The sequence below is a fragment of the Heterocephalus glaber genome, unplaced genomic scaffold, assembly GCF_053883595.1.
Source record: "Heterocephalus glaber isolate CG9 unplaced genomic scaffold, H.glaber_assembly_v1.0 deba00001472, whole genome shotgun sequence".
Taxonomy (NCBI): domain Eukaryota; kingdom Metazoa; phylum Chordata; class Mammalia; order Rodentia; family Bathyergidae; genus Heterocephalus; species Heterocephalus glaber.
In genome coordinates, this window is record NW_028258315.1 from 23,385,331 (window position 1) to 23,406,566 (window position 21,236).

The window sequence follows — 21,236 nt, forward strand, 5'->3', positions numbered from 1 at the left end:
TATTGAATAAAGCTGGAAAATAATATTTAAAATATTATAGCTGAGTTAGAGAGGTGGTGTTAAAGTCTAGTACAGTTAGAATGTTGTTTGTACTAATATTTTTTTTACTAATTACGCAATGGCCACAGGAATGCTTTCTTGTAATACATTTAAATATCACGGACAAATAAGATAAATGATTTTGAAAATGACATCCCTTGTATTTTTATCTTGGTGTACCTGTTGATGAATTTAGGTATTTATTTATTCACTGGCCATTTTTTATTTTCTTAGAAAATGTGTTGTTCATATTTCATGCAAATTTCCATTGCTTTATGAATTTCAAATTTTTATTGAAATTTAATTACATTTAGAGACTGGTATTTCCATGAAGTATTTCCATCCAGGAACATACTATGTCAGGGATGTCAAACCTTTTAGAGCTTTCAGCGATAACAAATAGCCCACTGCTTGGCATGAGTGCCAAAGGTTCGCCACTACTGTAGGTCTTCCCATTCCCTGGCAAACTTAGTTTCTTTTTAGCTTGTACATTTCTTCTTGTAATTTATATTACATAACAAATACATTTCTAATGTTTACTGACATAAAATAATTTTCAATTGAAAACTACAGGCTATATTTGGAATCCTAGCAGTTTTCTCCAAGTCAAATAATAAAGCAAAGATGTACCAATGTTAGCTTATTTGCTTATGCAGAAGGAGAATCAATGGGCTGATTTAATTTCTTCTAACACGTTAAAACCAAGATTTCAATGCCAAACAACAACAGAACAAAAAAGGAGAGAGGATATTACAGTTAGGAAAAGTGAACTTTGTTTTCCTCTACTTGGGTGGCTACTGTTACACTGGCAGTAGGCAGCAAATTTATCTGATTAGTCATATGTTTGTGTTATTTAAATGTATTACAACAAGAAAGCATTCCTGTAGTCATTGTGTGGTTAGTCTGGAACATCAATACATACAGCACTCTGGTTGTATGAGTCTCTAAGCCGACCTCTCTAACTCACAGGGAACGTGCTGCTCCTTCTGTTCACTTGATCCATTCATTGATTCCCTCACCAGTGCCTACTGTTCATAGGATGTGGTTTACTTTTGTAGCATCTTCTGAAGGCAAAAGTCCCCTCCTACTGCTCTCCTGGATCCAAATCTTCAAGGCAATTCTTGTATATCTCTAGAAACTTAAGATCAGTTGGTCACGCTCCAACTTGTTTTTGAAAATTGTAACAGAGAAATTATTACTGCTTCGAGAACTTTCCATGTGTGGATGAACCGGGATGAAAGACCTGAGAGGAAGTGGTGTGGCTGGCCTGACGGAGCAGGGGTGCTGGGGACGGTGGTGAGGATCCTGTGGACACGTCCACATGCCAGCCCTGCACAGTGTGAACTCACCATGTTGTGGAGAACACCTGAGAAACTGAAATGATGTTCACTGGTGGCCCAGCTGCCCAAGTCCTAATACCCCAGCCCCCAAATGCCAGCCATCAAAAATGCCAGTGCTGGTCAGCTGGTCCTTGGCTTGCCTCTCTGTACCTGCCTGCTTTACCTTGGCTACTCTGCAAGGCAGGTAAAGCAAGGATAGGCTCGTTGGGGCTGGCATTTTGCTCTCTAGTTTTCAAGGCTGATTATTTTGCGGTCAGGTCTCATTTGGGGGTGGAAACATGGTGTTAGTTGTTTTCCTTGAAGTGACAGCTTCTTTCACAATCAAGAGAACACCTGTGCTGCCCATGTCAGGTGGTTTCCCTCCCAAACCCATGGGTCTCCAACCCCCTACGTGCTCTTTATTTAAAAGACTGCGTCTTCTTCACTGCCCACAGTGCTTTGTTTTAAATAACGTGTCCGTATGTCCCTGGTTTGTTTTTATACTTCCCATCCTCTTATCTTTGTCTATTTGTCTCTTTGCAGTAGGGACTTATTTTCTTTCCTTTTTCCTTTTTTAAAGAAAGATCCTTTATATCTTATTACTAAGGGGTCATTTTTCCTCTTAAATTTGTGAATGGTATGAAAACATTTACCAAATGCTTCCTGCACATGTAACACATAATCCTATAATGTTTTTAGTCAGTGACTGTGGTAAAATACGTTCATTGATTTTGACATGTTGAACAAACCTTACATTCTGGGTAATGTGTAAAGAAAAGAGGCTTATTTAGCTCCAGGTTCTGGAAGGCCAAGAGCCTTGGGCTGGTATCTGCTTGGCATCTGGTGAGGACCTCCTGCTGGGTCAGGAATGGCCTGGCATGGCAAGGGCACCACATGGGGAGGTGAGCCATGGAGCCAGAGGGTGCAGCCTCTGTAATAAAGCCACTGTCCTGATGACCCATTAATCCACGGACCCACCAACCTGTAGACAGACTCCCCCCACCACGATGGGGATTCCGTTTCAGTATCTATTTTGGTGGGGACATTGACATCACAACAGCCTGAAATCTGTTTCCCAAAGTAGCCTTGTCGTGTGTAATTTTTCTCTTTTGATGGCTCCTTTCAGATCAACAGAGTTGTTTCATTTCCCCTCTGTTATCTTTGTGGTTACCCTGGAACACAACATGCATTCTCACTAACTCTATGTGAGCTATTAAGTCATTGCTTCTCAGCTCCAAATCCACTTTGTGGTGGCCATTACCTGAGACTGAATTTTTCTCCTTGCCAGCTGGTACAGAGGTAAACTGTACGTAGAGGGCACCAGAGAAAAAAAGAATTTCTCCGCCGGGCTAGTACGGTGCCATCTGCCTGCTGAGCTCCAGAAGTGCAGAGTTCCTGGCTCCCAGACTATGAGCTGAACAGCACCACGCAGTGGCTGGCAGCTTCCCTGGCGCCCACTTTTGTGTCTTCACCCCAAGACTGCGCACCTGAGGCACTTCCCGGTGGATGCCTTTCCCGGCACCTCAGGGTGGCTTTGAACAATGGCATTAGCAGAAGCCTGTGGAGGGAAATCAGATCCTAATGCCAAGATTACCTTTCTGGGTTCCTTCCACTCCCAATCTTGGCAGCAGTGGAGGTGGCGGGAAGTAGCCAGACCCTAGGTACATTTTGAAGGTGAGGTGACAGGATTTGCTGACCGAGTGGGATGGGAGCGCCAAGTAGAAAGGGTGATTCGAGTAATGGAAAGGAGACAGCAGATCCGAGAGGGGAGAGCAAGTGATGTGGGGTGCACAGGAGGAAGCAGATAAAGGAAGAAGGAAAATGAGGACATTGGAGGCATGCTGGGCCCAAGGATTGAGATCTGGTGACGTTGAGGGATGGCTGGAGTCCCGACCCTAGCAGGAGAGGACAGCAAAAGTAGCATGAGAACAGACAGGGCCGCTGGAGAGAAAATAGACTCATATTTCAAAATAATCTTTTATTCATAGATCATATACATTTGAACATATATTCTATTGATATACTTTACATTCTTAATAATTGAATAACTTTTAGTGTAAATCACAAAATATAATTCAATTACAAGCATTTCTATTTGTATAATGTTTGAGTAATCAGACATTATTGATGTTGATTTTTATGTGGAGAGAATCAGCTTTTCAGTGACCAAGTATGACCCTAGGAATTTAAAAAGACAGATTGGACCTGCAGATTCTGTTATCTTCAGAATTAAAGAGGTAGAGTGTATAATCAGAAAACAGAAGTGATATGTGCTCGTCAGCGGGGTGTGCTAGAAACCCTAACACATAAATCAGAAACCTAGTTGGCAATCATGTTCTCTTAAGAACAGAATTGTATGTCCTAAACTATCATATGAATATCATAAGCTACTGGAAAAAAGAAAAGGGTGAATTAGTTGCCTTTGATTTCAACCATTGAAACAATGTTTTTTAAGAGTTCAGAAAAAGGGTTACTTTTTTTTTCAAGACACAGATCTTTAATTTTCTATTGGTTTCAAAAGATTTTTGTCTATAAAACCCATTTTATTAGTGTTCATATCTTTTATTAACCAAAGAGCTACCTAACTTTTATAATTAATCAGCTGTGTCAAATGACAAGTTTTATAACTGAATCAAAATCCTTTTGGTCCTAGTGAAATGTGACCTCTTGGGGCAGGCTCTGCAGCCTCATTTTAATAAATATCTGATTTCAACAAAGATTTTTGAAAAGCTGAAAACAGTTCAGTAACTTTTCTTACTTGCCCATTTTCATGAAACCTATTTGTGGATTGAATCCATCAAAAAGAACAAAAGGTCTGTTTGTACATTCATCTGGATTTTTACTTCCTCCCATTTCATCCCTTGGTCTCTCATTGCTCTATTGCTCTCTTTTCTTCTGTTTCCCTTCTATCTCATCATCTGCTCCCCTTCCTCTTTGCTTTTGTTTTCACCCTAATCTTGCAAGTTTTTCCTTTCCTGTTTTTTCTGTAAGTGGATTCACCTCTCCTTTTGTTATGCTATGTTTTCCACAAAGACCTTGTTCCTATTGGTTTCACTCATTCTTTTTTACAGAGAATTTTGTGTGGAATAGTTTTGTGTGTGTATGCATGTGTGTGTGTGTGTGTGTACATGCATATACGTGCACACTAGGGATGGAACTCAGGACAATGCACATGCTCTACCCCAAGATACACCCCAGTCCCAGTAAAATGACTTGGAATGTGTTATGTAGTGACGTACAACTGTGAGATGTGTGAACATCTCACCCGGGCACCATGTGGTCACCAACTGCTGATGTCCTAAAGCAGAGTCTATTTGCCATAAACTTCTTCTATAGAAATGAGGCAGCAGTAAATTCTTGAGTTTTCCATGTTGCCTGGTAGTCCTGTGAATGACAGATATTACTCATGAGCAACAGTGTGGGTCTCCTTTTAGTCCTTTTCATTTCTTACTGCTTTGGGGCACATTTTTCTATCTTTTGTCTATTTCAAGCTATATAGATGCTTTAAGGGAAGGGAGAGTCTACACCCAGAATATGAGCTAGAGTAGGACTCTGACTCCTCACAAAGTCATCACTGCCCATCTGTGGGTCATGTGATGTCTGGTCAATTCATGAGGTTGCCAAGGTTAGCATCGCTTGTCTGCTCACCCTGAGTCAGGTGTCCACACCTGTGACACCAGTGACCTTCCCAAGGTCAAATGGTGGATGACAGAGCCAGAACTGTAACTCTGGAAGTCAGCCCCATGTGAGAGGTGCTGACCACCATGCCTTGTTGCCTCCTTAATGAGGCTGCTTCCACATGGACACGGAGCCTTAGACACAGGCACTGTGAAGCCATCCTCTTTCAGAGCTGCTCCAACGCCAAGACCGTGGACTCTGTACTCCATCTGTTGCCTCTTTACCTTTCCTACTGCCTCTTTTAATAGCTTCGGACCCAGCCCAGCATCTGGGCCTCTGTATGGAGCCCTCAGACTCTCCTTTCCTTTCAGTTTCCTGGAATTTCCTGTCCCTTTACTCCCTTGCCATGCCAGGAGGCCACACCTTGGTTCAGAGTCACCCTGCATTTTCTGTCTTTTAACATCACCGTCCCTTTCTGTCTGTAGTAATCCTCCTATCATCTCTCCCATTTTTCAGCTTTTTTAAATCTTTATTTAATCTTTAAGCCACTCACTGCCCCTACCCTTTCCCCTTGAAATACTCCTTCTCCACCATGTTCCCCCTGGTCATCTCGAAACCCCAGATGCATTCTTTCTCTGCTGAGAATCTCCAACAGTTTGTACAAGCACAGTGCTCCTCACAGTGAGCCTTGTAATGCAGCTGGAAGTAAATTTCCTTAGCAGCCTCTCCAGTTTATAATCATAACTCAGAAGACCCAGCCTGATGCCCCATGCTCTAGACTACAGTATGAATCAAAGAACTCTATAACTGAAATAAATGTAAAAGATACTCTGATTCCATCATTAATTTTATTGGTAAAGACACTATTTCAAGAGGCAAGTTACACTGATCATAGGGGACAGGAACTCATTTGTTCCCTTCATCCTTGAATGGATATTATGAGTAAAATCATGGGTATGCTGAACACTGTGCCAAGGGTGAGGGCTATCCAGGCTATAGACTCTACTTTCAGAAACTCACCATCTACTGGGAGAGATTAGTAACGCTGCATTACTACAGTGGAGTGTGAAGAGAAGCCATTTGGGGAATAAAAGAATATAACACATAAATGCTCAAGTCCAGGAATTTACTTTTTGTACTGCAATTCTACGGTCCTTTAGATGCGTGCATGTGAAAATAGTTTTTTTTTTTTTTTTCTTGCTACCAAGGATTGAACTCAGGACCTTGCGCTTTCGAGACAGGGACAGCTCCAATGAGCTAAATCCCCGGCCTTAATACTAGGTTTTATAGTTCATTCAGAAACCACATCTCAATCCGTAGGAAGGGTTGTCAAATCTGCTTTGCATCTAACAAGTTGATCCATCCATCCGGGAAAAGAAAGTGGTACACTGGAAATGAGGAGGGGATGTTTTCATCTTAGCGCTTTTAGTTTCTCTCTCTTCCATTTTTGTTGCTGCTTTTCCTCGTATCCTGAGGATCTCATTCTGAACTCTCACTGGCAACTGGAATCATTTCTCTTTTGTCTGTTCCCTGGCTGCATGTTCACTTCAGCCAGATCACAGAGTGTATGGACTCTGGAGTGGGTGTATTCACTCTCTGTTTCATTTACTTATTTTTTAACTTCAGTGTTCCCGTAATGTTCCCTCTTTTTTACCTGCCCCAGCCCCAAGTCAGGCTCTGTGACTGGTGTGGTGACAAAGAGAGGTCACAGGATGCACGGCAGGGTGATTCCCAGACCACAAGACCCTTACCTGAAAGCCCCAGGGCCACTCTATCCACAGTGCACCAGGAACAAGCTCCAGTTGGGGGGAGTTAGGGGGAGTTTTATTTGAAAATGATTCCAAAACCTGTAAGAGACAGAAAGCAGGGAAATGTGTTTTGGAAACCTTCATGCCTGTATTTTTGCCAGGATCTTTTTGGTACCTGGTACCCAGCTCTTTCTGAAACAATGTTTCTGAATGGTTTTATTTGCTCACATACCTTAGCATTTTCAGGGTGCTAAACACAGAGACTCCCTTAGAACATGATGACTTGGCCTTGTTTTCATTGTTATATCATGAGCTCTGCATTAAGAAATTCTCATTGGGGAAAAAAATTTAGATTTACATGCTGCACACAAAATCCTTAGGACCTGTCATTAGCAAGGGGCAGGTAAACACATCCTCAGAGAGGGAAGGGGACCTGGTTTCCTGAAGGATGACGTGGGTGCCCTGCACCCAGCACCAACATTCCCAGATCCCAGGAGCTCCTCCTAAGGAAATTCCTGGGAAAGTATGTAAGAGATGCCTACATGTCCTTTTGCCCAATCATGGTTTCAAGTAGCGAAAAGCTAGAAACAATTTAAGGCCAGTACAACTGGTTAAGTGGAGCCTGAATGCTGTTTATGGTGTCAGGTAGGCAGACATTAAAAATGATGGTGTGGGAAAATACAGTTATGTGGGAGATTACTATGATAAAAATGCTGGTACAAAAGTATGCACAGTATTGTCTTATTTTTATAAAAAGTACCTATGTATGTGCTTGTAAAAAGAAAATGAAGGATTAGCCAGACATCAAAATACACATTATCCCGCCTGGGTTATGAGATTATTTGTGGTTTTAATTTTTTTGTATTTTAAAATTTTTTTTCAAAGCTTCTAGAGCAGATATGTATTATTTTTATAATCAGAAAAAAGTCAACTCGCAAATCTGATTTTAAGAACAAAGATAAATAGGGTGGTGACTGCTTCGCAGGATTTATTAGGCCATCCTCTTCTATGTATGACTCTTGTTATCAAAGCACAGTATAACAAGACAGTCTTCAGAAGCACAGGTACCTCAGAGTTTCCAAGATGAATTACTTTCATAAAGACAACTCCAGAAACTCCTAAAAGTTGCCACATTCTTTTTTTTTTTTTCAGAAGAAGTCAGGTATATGCTTAGCTAAACATGAGCAAAACTTGGAATTTTTTTTTGCTGTTGAAATGTTCATGATTGACTTGTGTGTCCTGATACCAAGGGATAGTGAAGAGATTGAGGAGTAGAAATCCATATTTGGGTAATGTTTGGAATACTTGAGATCGAGTTATAGAACATCCGTACTGGTATTGCATTAAAAAATAATAGCAATAACAATGCTGCCCTCAGCATTATTTTTATTTTATTGAAAAAAAATATATCCAGAGAAATGTCGATGCACCCAGGAATAGGCTGGGAGGACACACACACTGTGATGTCACCAAGGGGGAGAAGAGGGTGGGGCAGGAACAGATGTGGTTCCCTGGGAGGGCTGGGGTTGTTTACTTTGTATTTTATATACTTTTGCATTCTTTAAAATGTTTAAATATAATTTTAAAACATTCAAAAGGAACTGAGTAAAGAAGAAATTTTAACAAATGCCTATAATTGCAAGCTCAAGACAGAAGCTAAACAGTGGGTTTTGTTAAGATATTTTAAATGATTGGAATTTTAAAATTAAACACCTACACTTGTCAGAAGTTCTGCGGTAATGATGAGTAGTAAGCAGTAATCACTTTCCTTTGGTGATTATTTTGCAAATATAAAAATGCAAAATTGCCATCTCTGAGATTTCACTCCAAATATTCCAAGTAGGATTGTAAAGACTTACACAGTTTGAAGCAGAAATTAAATGGGCCATTCCTATAAGGCAACTAGACCTCCAAAGTTATGTTCAGGGTTGTGCACAATGTGTGACATGGGAGACCCCTGTAATTCGGGGACCATGTCTTAGCCACATAAATGCCCTCCTCATTCTTAACAAACACACCCTTTCCTTCTTATAATGTCCTTCCCCTTCCTATACCCAACACCATTTCCAAAGGTGATCGGGAACACACTTCACCTGAAGCTATACATGACCCTTTAAAATCTTATCTTTTCCTAACAAGGTTTACTTTCGTTTAGTACAGGGGGCTCTCCTGTATCTATCGGGATTTGAGGGCACAGGCAGTCACCAACAACTTATGTCCAGCTGCAGGATCCACTGCAGTGGCCCAGGGGGTGGACAGGCGTCCTCAGACTCACAGGTGATGAAATATGTCAGGATCCCGCTGGAGCCTCGTCTGGAATCCTATATACAAGTCGTCCCAGAGCAGACCGTTCTTCACCACGTACCTGATGACATCAACCCGGCTGCGAATCTGAAACAGATAGGAACAACTTGCAGGGTTGAGCCCTCCGGTTCCGTGCCGCTGCGGCCTGAGGAGTGAGGGGAAGCAGACAGCGCAGGCTGAGGGAGAAGGCGGGACCTCAAGCTCAGCAGAAATCAAGGGAAGGAAAATGAGGTGGACCGGAGTTCCGAGACACAGCGGCTGAACGCAAACTCCGGGTCACGTTGAAGTTTCAGACCCAGGTTTTCTCTGGGCAATCTTGGTAACCGTGCTGTGCCTCCGTTTCTTCCCATATAAAATGAAGATAATAGGAAAACAGTCCTCACTGGATTATTGTGAGGGTTAAGTGAGTGAATGTGTATGAAATACTTTTAAAAAGGCGTGGCATCCAGTGAGGATTCAATAAATGGCTGCTGCCAGGAGTGGAGGCAGAGCAGGGCCTGCGATCTCATGGCAACCTGGGCGTGTCCAGCTTGTAGCAGCAGCAGCACCAGAAGTCAGGTGGTCTAGGCTGCATCGTACGGAATCCCCTCTGCAGACACGGAGCTATAGGACAGTCAAAGGAGCACGCGATTAGAGACCAGTAAGGGGGACTTAATCTCAGCTGTGCACTAATTAACTAGGCGTGAGAATTTGCACTTACTGCCCCTTGTTTCCTCCTCATGGGTCTATTGTGAGTGGGGAGAATTTAAAAAGCATGAGGGGATGGCATGCATCCCAAGATTCAATGGGGTTTTAACAATCCATAAGTTCCCCTGTACAAGTTTTCAGGACTTTTCTTAGTACCTGCATCAGATTTCTTTTTTCCTGGTAAATACCATCCTAATGCTAATGACAGACTATTTGTCCAAAGACACAGAATGATTAGAAGACTGGCATTTTGGATTTATTTCCCTTTCCTGAACCATTTCTGTAAGACAATCATTGCTATTGTGAGCCAAGGGTACAACATAAGTCAGATCAGTGCCTTTACCAATAGAGCTTCCAAAACATGATTTCCTGGTTGGGAGGGGGAAGGTAAGGTCTGCCTGCTGGGACGCAGTATCCAGAACCTTCTTGCTCTGTGTGTATGGGGGGGGGGGGCTTTTTTGATCTCTAATCTAGAGAGGAACATGGAGAATTGGAGATAGATTTGCAAAACACTTCAGATGTGAAAGGAGGTCTTGGTGGCTGATTAGATTCGAGGATGAAGGAAAAGGGAAGAATTGAAGATTGCGTCCTTGTTTCTAGCTTGGCTGACTAGAGGGGGTGACACTACCAACAAGTAAATAGGAAGGGGGACTGGTCCATTTTGGAGGAGGAAGATGAAGGTTGGAGTTGGAACAGGTGCAAACGAGGTGCCCAGGACTAAGAACTCTGGGTGCTGATATCCAGCAGGTCATTGACTGTTAAGAATGCAAAGCCCAACCATACTGGATGGAGCAGGGGGGAAGTCCTGCCTGGATATACGGAGTGTTGGAGTTGTTAGCAGAGCAATGATGTCAGCAGATGTGTTCCCCCAGGAAAAGACTGAGCAAGATCAATTTGAGCACAGAATTCTGAAGGGAAAGAGAGACTGAGGTGGTTGGAGAGGAGAGTCTCTGATAAAAATGGTGAGGAATAGCCAGGAAGAAATGGAATTCAGGGTGTATTGTCACCTGTGCTGAGAAATGGCCTCAGGCCTCAAAATGTTGGACAGATCGCATGCATAACCTATCTCCACTAGGTTCCCAGATACGGCTAGAATGCTGGTAAAGCAATTATGCAGATATAAACTGTCACAGTGAGGAGAAAAGGGTCACTGACAGAGATTTGTGTAGGTAAGTGAATCTAGAAAGCAGGTTGACAGTGGCTTGTTAGGCAGGCCTGGGCTACAGCATCCAGAGAAATGGGGACCAAGGAACCATGGGTGACATCAGGGACAGATGAGTATTAAGTACATCCATGAGCAGATAGCCTGTCCTCACTCCCATGCACGTTTCCCAGCTGAACACATTCAGACATTTGTGTGAATGAAAAGACTTGGTGCTGGGGGAGAATGAGGGCAGCTGGTGTATTTGTGATGCTCCTAGCAAGGGTGTCTACATCTTAGCACTGAAGGGTCCCCTGTCCTACTAGTGGGCTCCTCACTTTCATAATTTAAAGCATACAGGTGACCCCCTGACCAAGCACAGTCTGGCTCTTGTCTGGTAGAACCTACAGACCTTGTATCAACTTGAAGTAATGTTGGTCTAATGCTGGGTATTTCACATGGAAATCTAGGTTTCTGAGTTCTCTGGAAAACCAGAAGATCAGCAGGAGCTCACTGGGGCTCCCCCTTGTAATCTGCATTTGCTCTCCACCTGTCTCAGCCCCACCAGCTTCACCCATCTCTGTGATCCACCATGAGCTACTCTGCAAGCATGTTTCCCTGAAAATAAGACTGGAAAATAAACTTCAGCTGTAAGTCATAGCTGGTTGTTACCATGGTGATGGCCAGTGTTGGGTAGAAGATTATACCTCACTATTCTCTTGCTCAGAGAATCATGGCAGGTAAGACAAGGATAGGCTAAGGGGGCTGGCATTTTTTTCTCTAGTGATGTAAGAACTGTAAGTGTGTGACCTCTGTCTTCAAGGAAAAATGCCCTGGACTGCAAGTCTTTTTGTTGGGAAAGAAGGATGAATCTTTTTGTTTTAAAGTCAGCTACAAAGGAAGAAGGATTGATGTGGCATCGATGTTCTTTTCCACAGCATCGAAAGTGATGGAAGCCAAAGGAGCAAGGAATCCAGGGAGGAGGACCAGCTTCTGAATCACAGGCCCCTTTGAGCTGTCAGTATCGCAGGGATGAAGGCACTGGAAGCTTGGCTCCTAGGTTCCTTCCCTCTCTCAGGCTGTTGTGGAAGCAGAAAGTCTTTGAAAGGAGTGAAGCAAGGAAGGGGAAGAGGTGGCGGGGTCTAGAGGAAATGACAGTGACCGGTATGCAGCAGAAGAGGGAGGAGCAAGGAGAGATACAGGACTCATATACATCTGCAAGGAGAGCTGGTGTGGCGCAAAACATAATCATGACTTTGAGAGGCAAGTAGTGCAAAGAGAAGGGGTCAGCAATATGAGAAGGCTGTAGGTAGCAATAAGAGGTGCTTTTCTAAGTGCAGACATTGCCTGTTTAAGCAACTGCAAACAGAGAACCCTTGCTACAGTCCCAGAAGCCCCAAGCCTGGCGAGTCACTCAGACAGCCCTGTGTGCAGCACGCGCCGAGGTGATTCACCACACAGAGGGCTGAGGTCCACATCGTAGCCGCTGCTGGCTTCATCCAACACACATGTCATGACACTATGAGAAAGTGACAGTTTTTCAAATATTTTAAATGACCTACTTCCGATATTTTAAATGCCGATTTAACTCTCTTTAGGAACACAGGTAGGTTCACTTGGGGAAGGGGACAGTGTTGGACAATCGAAGAGGAAGGCAGAGGTGGGTGTTTCAGGTCTAGCAGCAGCTGAGGCTGAGCAAGTGTTTGGAAGAAAGCGAGGAGGAAGTTTTCATCAACAACTCAAAGGGAGGCAAGCTTGGACTTCGATTAGCAACAGAGCTTCATCGTGGTTTGTTAGTTGTGACAAATGTACAATAGTAAAGTAAGAAGTAAACAATGCTATGTATTGTCTTTGGTACTTTTATGGAAGCAAGGAAAGGAAGGCAGGGAGGGAGGAAGGGAGGAGGGAAGGAAGTGAGATAGGGAGAGAGAGAGGCAAGGTAGGAGAGAGGGAGAGATGAAGGAAGTGAGGGAGAGAGAGAAGGGAGAGAAGCAGGAAGAGAAAGAGCCCCCTCTCCCCAGGTGCTGCTTACCTCCTCATATGGATGCTCCCGGCTGGGTCTTTCTTTTGGAAAGGATAAATCTAGAAAGTCAACCAAGTACTCATAGCCTCCTGGAAAAGGGTTGAAGTCCTCATCTGTCTCAATCATCTATGCAAATAACAACGTGATAAATGGAAAAAGAATATCAGTGAGGTGGTCGAGGTCTTTAGAAGAGTCTAAGTGTATGACCCAAATATTCCTAAAAGACAGCAATGAGTTTCAAGTTAATATTGAACTAACAGTCTCTTCTTTTCTCCCTCCTGCTCCCTTTAGATCAGGTCTTAGATTTTCAAGGAGGGGCTGTTGATCACATTGTCAAGTCCGTTCTCTGCTAGCCATTTGGAAGGGCTTTATGGATGCTCATTGAGACACAAATTAGAAAACACAGGAGGTTTCATATATTTCCATAAAACAAGAAAGAAGGAACAAATATTGAACTGCATACCCTGACCACTAGGTTATAATTCTTAAATCCAGCCCAAGTGAAATATTCTTTTATCCACGATGAGTGAAGGAAGATTTCATCTCCTACAGCAGCATTCAAGGTGTTCAGATATAGTCCGAAGTCCCAGGAATCCTTGTAAATCTTAGTTCCTTCAGGAGGCTCTAAGATGCCCTTGCTTAAAAACACAAAGGTGATAAATCAGTGAAAGAAAAATGCAACAAATAATGAAGCCAAAGGTTAGCACTTACAGAGCAAAGGTCAACAGGCTGGTAGCTTTGAGATGCTGACATGATCCTAGGCACGCCACCTTGGCCTTAGCCAGAGAGGCTCCCACACATGCTTGAGTCAGATGCATTTCTAAGTCAGATTTCATTTGAAGAAAAAAAGTCCATGTCTGGGGAAAATTACCACTCCTCTGGACATCTTTGGTCCAAATAACTAAATTATGGAAATGTTGAATGTAATTTGGTTTCATTAATTTTGTGTCTCCACAGTTCTGGCTCCCCACCCAACTAGAATATGTCTGATGAAAGTAGCAACCATGACTGAGCATGCAGCAGGTGACCATAAGTATCTATGGAATATATGAATGATTTTGGCCTGTCTTTGAGATGCATGTAGAATTTTGTGTCTGGAATATATGGTGCCCTGACTGTACAAATCCAGAGCTGACAGACAGAAGGGGTGGTTTTATCTGGAAATTGATCCAGCAATGTAAGCAGCAGAGCTTGTTCACAATCCTGAAGCTCTGTACATCCTGTGTGAAGATGTACATGGTACATGGACTCTTGGATCCTGGGTGAAGAATAGGATAGGATCTAGACAGGGGAAACATAAGCAAGGAAGTGGCCGCCTATCTAGTAAAGATGTGGCAGCGAGGCAGATGTCCCTCTTCTCAAAACTACACGTTCAGTCTTCTGTATGCCCAAAGCTACGGATGCACTGCTATCTGTAATAAATGGTTTACCAAGTCCTATGCCTTCTCATGTCTACATAGATCTCAACCCTTCTCCAGCTTCTTGCCTGTCTCAGTTCAGAGCCTCACTGATCTCTTCCTGTATGAAGCTGCAGCCTGCCCTGGTCTCCTGACTCCAAGGTTCCCACCCTGCAGCTTCTTCCCCAATGGATTCTCCTCTGCAAAGCTGAAATGGCTTTTCTAAAACACAGCCCAGTAATGCTCCTTCTTTGCCTTACAAATTTCTGCAGCTCCCCTTACTTCTAGGACCAGTTCCTTGCAATGGGTCATTTCCATTCCCGGCTCAGCACAGCATTCCTATCACATCCCTTTCCTCTGCCTAGGCTTATCAGCCCTGCACTTGGGCACAGGGGTGGCTTTGTGATGGCAAGGACTTTTTCATGGCTGTATTTCCTGTACCTAGTGTGATGTCCACTGTACAGAAGGAGCTCAATTAACCATTTCTAAACCAACAGCATACATTTATTCACTCATTCAAATACTTACATTCACCAAATCCGCAATGCTATTTATGTCTTCTTTCCCCAACACAAGCCATACCCTCTGACCGGACTCCCTTCCTTGCTCTCTGATGTTCTACCTGCAGCCTCCTCCTCATTTTTGGGACCTGGCTAAATGCAGAAGATTCTGGGCTGAGATTTCCTGTCTCCTCTTCCCTCACAAGATGGGTAAACGCGTAGTCTCTGTGTGTCCCTACCCTGTGTGCTAGTGCTGCAACCCAACAAAGGAGATTCCTGTTTCCCAGCCTGCTTTGGTGTGTCTCAAGTATACAAATGCACATTCTTTAGTTAGGCCTCAGATCCAGTGACTCTGAGTCTCTAAGGGGAGCCCACAGGTCTGTGCTTATGAAAGTCCTGCCCATCATTCAGCTATTCACGAACTGTCAGAATGGCTGCTATCAGATAGATCTGCAGGAGAGGGAAGAGGGTTTTAGATAATTACACAAATCTCTTGAAGTCCCATCCATAACTGAAATAATCAAAAACAATCTTCACTCTTAACCTGCAGGCATTGGGGGATCTAAAAGAATCTGAGTCAAGACAGAAAGAGATAGAGTCTTTAAGTTTAGAAAACATCCTTGCTAAATGCAATGCACTCACGTTATTTTCTATTCTATTCTTTTTAACTTCATTTAAATGAATGGCTTGTTGTGAGCAGCAATTGTGACATTGTGGCTTGTCCATGACTGTGACCCCCAGACTGGAAACTGCCAGGGTTGGCTGGGCCTGGGGGAGTGCACATAGTCAAGGCCACCGCAGGATGCTGGCTAGAAACTGGGGGAGGTGGAGGTGAGGCCCAGGCATAGAGGAGTGAAGGACTTAAGATTTATAAAGGAGAATGGAGCAGGTTTGGTAACTAGCTTGTTATGGGGACTTAGCAAAAGGGTAAAATAAGCTGATGCTGTCCATGCTGACATGGAGAGGCGAGGCTAGGAAAGGAATGCGCTGTGCTGCAAGGTGTTGGCTCGTGTCCAACCAAGGTGAGGAACTGGTGGCTCCATTTGGCTTGAGACTAATACTCATAAAAATGCAGGCTTGTGACTCCAATGTTAACGTTTCTTGAACTGCATTTCCAGTGCAATGTGACTCATTCAAATGTACTATTCTTGGAAATGGCACTCAGTAATGTGCGCTGGTGTTAAAACTTTCTAACTAATTGCTTTTTACTTATATAAAAGCAGGTACTTTTGAGCTGTATCAATGGTCCATAAGAAACAACAGCTTAGTCTTTACTCTCTAGTAAGGTTCTGAGATGAGGAAAACATTTGAGTAATTTTTAGATAGAATGAAAAGCTTGGAGGTAGAAAACCTGTCTCCTCCTGGATCTAAAGATATTTATTAGTTTATTTTATTTAAATGGTAAGACTTTTATTTTATAAACAGATGGGTGGATCTTTCTGAATAAGAATCTTAGTATACTACTCAACAAAACTTAACATTACTACAAAATAGGGACCTGTCAAGAGACCAGAGATGAACCCTCTAATTTTCTCATAATATTGCAAATATTCATAGAGCATTTTTATCTTCTATAAGCATGTAAACCAAACCTGTCTGTTGGGTCCTTCAGCATCCTGCCCAGGTCAAGGGTGGCTCCAGGTCGAGGGGTCCATGTGACTACATCTGAATTTTTCTTAATAAGATTGTTGAGCTGATTTGGGTCATTTTTGATGTTTGTTTCCTTAATGTACCTGACAAATAAGAGTAACCCCATGTAAGAAATATTATCCTCAGATGCATGCTCTGATGACTACAAAGACAGGGTTTTTTTGTTTTCTCTATATTTTACTTCCCAATCCCCCTCCACTCACACCATGCAGAATACAGACCAAACTTTATGCTTTGATGTGGCTCAAGGGTACACAGTTTCCTGGGCTGCATTTGAGCTAATGTTGCTAATGAGAAAAATTACCAGACAAAGAAGTTGTAAAGATCTTTTGTTTCTAAGTATTAATCATATGGAATCAAGATTATATAAATTATATGTAATTATATATATTATTATATATTATATAAATTATATAAATATCAAGATTATATAAATAAGTCAGAATTGTACTCTTATATTTAACCTTAAACATATTGACTGGTTAAATATTACTGAGCAGCCATCACAGTAAGGGCTTAACATGAACACATTGCTTTTATTTCATAGTGCCTCACAAGATAGCTGCTACTACTATGGTTCTGCTAAAAGAAGGGAACTAAGGCTTAGAGACCAGGTGCCTTGCCAGAGGCCACATGGCCAGCAGGCAGTCCAGGCCTAGCTCTTCACAGGCTCAACCTTCACGCCAGGCCATAGGTAGGGGCCTCGCCCCAGCTTTGGAAGAATGTGTGAGAATTCTCTGTGAATGGGATGGGTGAGGGACAGCAAAAGAGGAGAACCAGAGAAAACAGATTTGTCATTATGATTTATCTGACATAGTTTATCTAGAGACATTTCTGGTAAAGGCAATTCTACTTTCTTAGCCTGTAATTTAGTTTGCCAGACTTGATATTTTTGGTCAGATAGACAAAACACACAACATGTGATCAAAATATATGGTAAATGTAGAAATTTTTAAAAAGTTATTTCAGTAAAAGACATATTTGCTATTAATCCTCCTCAAAATATGCCCCCTAGCTTCAAACATACTTATCCCATCATTCTTGTCACTTTCTGCAGAAGTTCTGGAAGTCCTCTCTCCTGTCTTTATGAGGTGTGGTTAAAAAAAAACATGGTGAATGCTACTGCCAAGTGTCATCCAACAGAAAGGCAGGTTCATAAATACATTACAGTGTGTTTTCATCCACCTCATTCTCCGGATCTGACACCATGCAACTTCTAGTTCTTCCCCAAAGTCAAACTGACCATTAAAGGTAAATATTTGTAATCAATTCAGGGTATTGAGGCTACCAGGAAATCACAACTAAAGATATTCACAAAAGACTTCCAGACTGCTTCAGAAAATGCAAGAATGATGAGATAAATGTGTTTGAAGTGAGGGGGAATATTTTGAGGGGATTAATAGCAATGATTCTTTTACTGTAATAATTTTTTAAAATTTAAACATTCACCTTAGTTTTCTATCACATCCCAAGCAAAAGTATTTATATTTTTATAGCACTCAGTGACATAAATTACTCATGACCTTGGAATTAATTTTGCGCACACAAGTGAAGACGTTGTTGTACTCAAAAACGGTGTCTTTTTCCTTCCCACTCATTGTCCTTCGGTTGTTGCAGCACTTAATTTAAAGCAGTGGCACTACTTTTTCTCATCTTCTTATTACTGTCCTCCTCACAGTAGTCACTACCTGGTCACTCTGCCTCCAATTTTCCCTTCTGGAGTCATGTCATTGTCAGTTATTCTTCCTAAAGTGCACTGTGGTGTTCACAAAGGTCCAGAGCTTCTTGATTCTTTGTCTCCTTCTCTAAAATAACAATATGATCAGCATCTCAGTGCCATCCTTTGTATGTAGGTACTGAGGGCAACGTTGTCAACTACTTACACATAGAAATCTGGCTTTTAATGGCTTTCAAAGACTGAATCATGCTAAGATTTTAAGTGTCCCATAGAGAAGTGTTTACCACCTCTAATTCTTCTCCCAGTCTTTGCAACTTAACCTTAATTTTTCTTTTACCTGAATTCTCTTCCCACTCCCTGCTGCCATTCATCTTCCTTCCTAGGTTATTGTAATGGTTTTCAAACTGGTCTCCAGGATCAAATGAATTTTTCCTTTTCTGCCACACCAATGTACAACCCAGCATCCCCAGTGCACATTTAATTACATCCATGTCCCTCACTGGACTCTTTGATCTGGCTCCCTAGACGTTTGGGATAAAATCCAAACCCCAGGACATGATGGGGACTGAGTTTCTTTCTGGCTTCTTCACCTTTCTCTTTGCCTTCACACCCTATCCCCTGTGTTGAACTCTACTCTCTCAGCTCAACATCTTTCCATCTTTGCAGGTTAGTGCCTACTCATCTTTCCAAACACAGCTCTCCAAGCCTCACCCAGTAGTTATTTTCTCACCCTATCTGCTTCACCTTGCATGCCCTTACACTCCGCACTCAGTGTTAGAAATGTTTTTCTCTTCCAGGAAACCATAATGCCAAAGACAACCATTTTTTATGTAGTTTCCCAGTGCTTAGCACATTGCCCCTCAGTAAATGGTAAATGAAAAAATTATTAAGGAATAGTAGTGACCAAAAGAAATTATTTCTTTAACCTGAGGTCAATCTTACTGAAAACAATTGGAAGATATGAGACAACTAGTCAATATCAACCAGAAAGGAAGGAAATAAATCTGCAGTAGGCACATCAAGGGATTACACACATGTAGCTACATGGTGAGAGAATATAGAATAACGTCTACATAATAAGTTATGTTCTACTGATGAGACCAATTAAGCTCAAGGACTTCAGATGACTGGTCCCAATAAATGGTGACAGGACCAGAACTAAATCCTAGGTAGGTTGCTCTTTCTACTGCATTGCTACATCTAATTACAGGAAGTCATGCCATCCTTACATGATCATTGTCATAAAAACTTACCTCAAAATTTGATTTCTTTATTATCCAGTGCATTCAGATAAGTACTTTATTGAGATGACTCACATAGGCCATCTATGCCCCTCCCGGCAACTGCATCATAAAGTGCGTCTCTGGAGCAGATGCCACTTGCCCATAAAAACTTTATGGCTAGGGACTGAGTCACTGTATGTGCTCAGGATTTCATGAATCCTATATCTAAATATTGTAATCTTACAAAAGTGCAGCTTAAACATCTGTACGATTTTGCCTAGCAATTAAAATTATAAAATTTGGCTCTAAATACTACAAAGTAGGTAGATATCTTTGTATGTTGTTTTTCCCCAAGATTTTGAATTCCATAAAATGTGCATATGACAAAATTTGATTATGTCACAAATGTGACTTAAATATACTTGATTTAACTACCATGGCTTAAGCTGCTCTTTAAGAATAACTGTTTCACGCTGAACCAGCTGGAACAGAGGTTAGGTAGAACTCTTGAAGACATTGGTGTAGGAAAAGATTTTATGAACAAAACCTCAGTTGCCTGTGAATTAGCACAAACAATCATCAAGTGGGATCTCTTCTTATTAAAAGGCTTCTGCACAGCAAGAGAAACCACCAACAGTGTGCAGAGACAACCCACAATGTGGGAAAAAATTTTCACCTGCTGTTCCTCAGACAAAGGTCTACTATCTTGAATGTATAAAGAATTTTTTAAAATCAGACCTCCCAAATTTAAAGACCAAATCCAAAAACGGGCATCTGAAATGAACAGACATTTCTCACACAAAGAAGTAAAAATAGCAAATAAACATATGAAAAAATGTTCAACATCACTGGTCATTTGAGAGATACAAATGAAAACAATGCTGAGATTTCACCTCATCCTGGAAAGAATGGCTGCTATCAAGAAATCAACCAATAGCAAATGCTGGCAGGGCTGTGGGGGAAAGAGGAACACTGCTCCACTGTTAGTGGGAGTGTAGACTGGTGCAACCACTGTGGAAATCAGTATGGGGATACCTCAAAGAACTAGAACTGGAAGTCCCATTTGACCCAGCTATTCCCCTGTTGCGTAACTTCCCCCCCAAATTAAAAGAATCATACCACAGCAATACATGTGCACCCATGTTCATAGCAGCACAGTTTGTAATAGCTAAAACTTGGAAGCAGCCCAAATGCCCATCAACTGGAGACTGGATCAAGAAAATGTGGGGGTTTTTAATAAAATGGAGTACTACTTAGCCATCAAAAATGAGAAATTAGAGACATTTATTGCTAAATGGATGTATATTGAGGTCATACTCTTAAGTGAAATAAATAGGACACACATGTGTAAATACCAATAGTTTCTGTAGTGTGAGAAACTGAAAGTATAAATAAGGACTAAAAGGTATAATAGATAATGTGAAATAGGAAGAAAAGGGGCAAAGGGGAAGGGGAAGTGGGAGGGGTAGGGGAAAGGAAAGAAGGGAGTGGTATTAATATGAGAAAATGAAAAAAGTGGAAACAAAATCTTTGTAAATAGGGAGGGATGGATGGGTTGAAGGGAGGGGAGGGGAAGGGGAAAAAAACAAGAACCAAGAGAGATAATGTAAAGGTGCAAATTTCCAATGATGAATATCATTATATTGTATTTCTAAAATGTACCAATAAAAGGATATTCAGTTAAAAAAAAAGAGTAACTGTTTCAGACTGAACATAAAACAAGGAATGATAGTCTAATTAAATGGAATCTGAAAGCAAGCAGAAGTAGCTAAACTGATATCCAACAAAAGAAAGTTCAAGTCAAAATTAGAAGGAACAAAGGTCGTAACATATTGATAAAGGAAATAATCTATCCAGAAGATATAACAATTGTAAATATATATGCACTGAATGCCAGAATATCCAATTT

At 41.8% G+C, this 21,236-nt stretch overlaps 1 protein-coding gene across 9 annotated transcripts in view; it reads right to left on the bottom strand.

Moving 5' to 3' along the window:
* Positions 1-3,321: 3,321 nt before the first annotated feature.
* The window catches only part of LOC101718101 (cytidine monophosphate-N-acetylneuraminic acid hydroxylase), a 98,744-nt gene continuing 80,829 nt past the window's right edge, over positions 3,322-21,236 (bottom strand). For 7 of the 9 annotated variants that reach the window (XM_087181825.1, XM_087181822.1, XM_087181821.1 and 4 more), the window contains 6 exons: positions 16,369-16,509; positions 13,343-13,517; positions 12,889-13,005; positions 9,000-9,115; positions 6,728-6,823; positions 3,322-4,742 (listed from right to left, as the gene is read on the bottom strand). In XM_087181825.1, coding sequence (XP_087037951.1) covers positions 6,748-6,823; positions 9,000-9,115; positions 12,889-13,005; positions 13,343-13,517; positions 16,369-16,509 — 625 coding nt within the window. In that variant the 3' untranslated portion in view covers positions 3,322-4,742; positions 6,728-6,747. Of the gene's footprint in view, positions 4,743-6,727; positions 6,824-8,999; positions 9,116-9,325; positions 9,632-12,888; positions 13,006-13,342; positions 13,518-16,368; positions 16,510-21,236 lie in introns of those variants that run through there. The other 2 variants (XM_021260544.2, XM_087181824.1) reach the window with 2 other exon arrangements.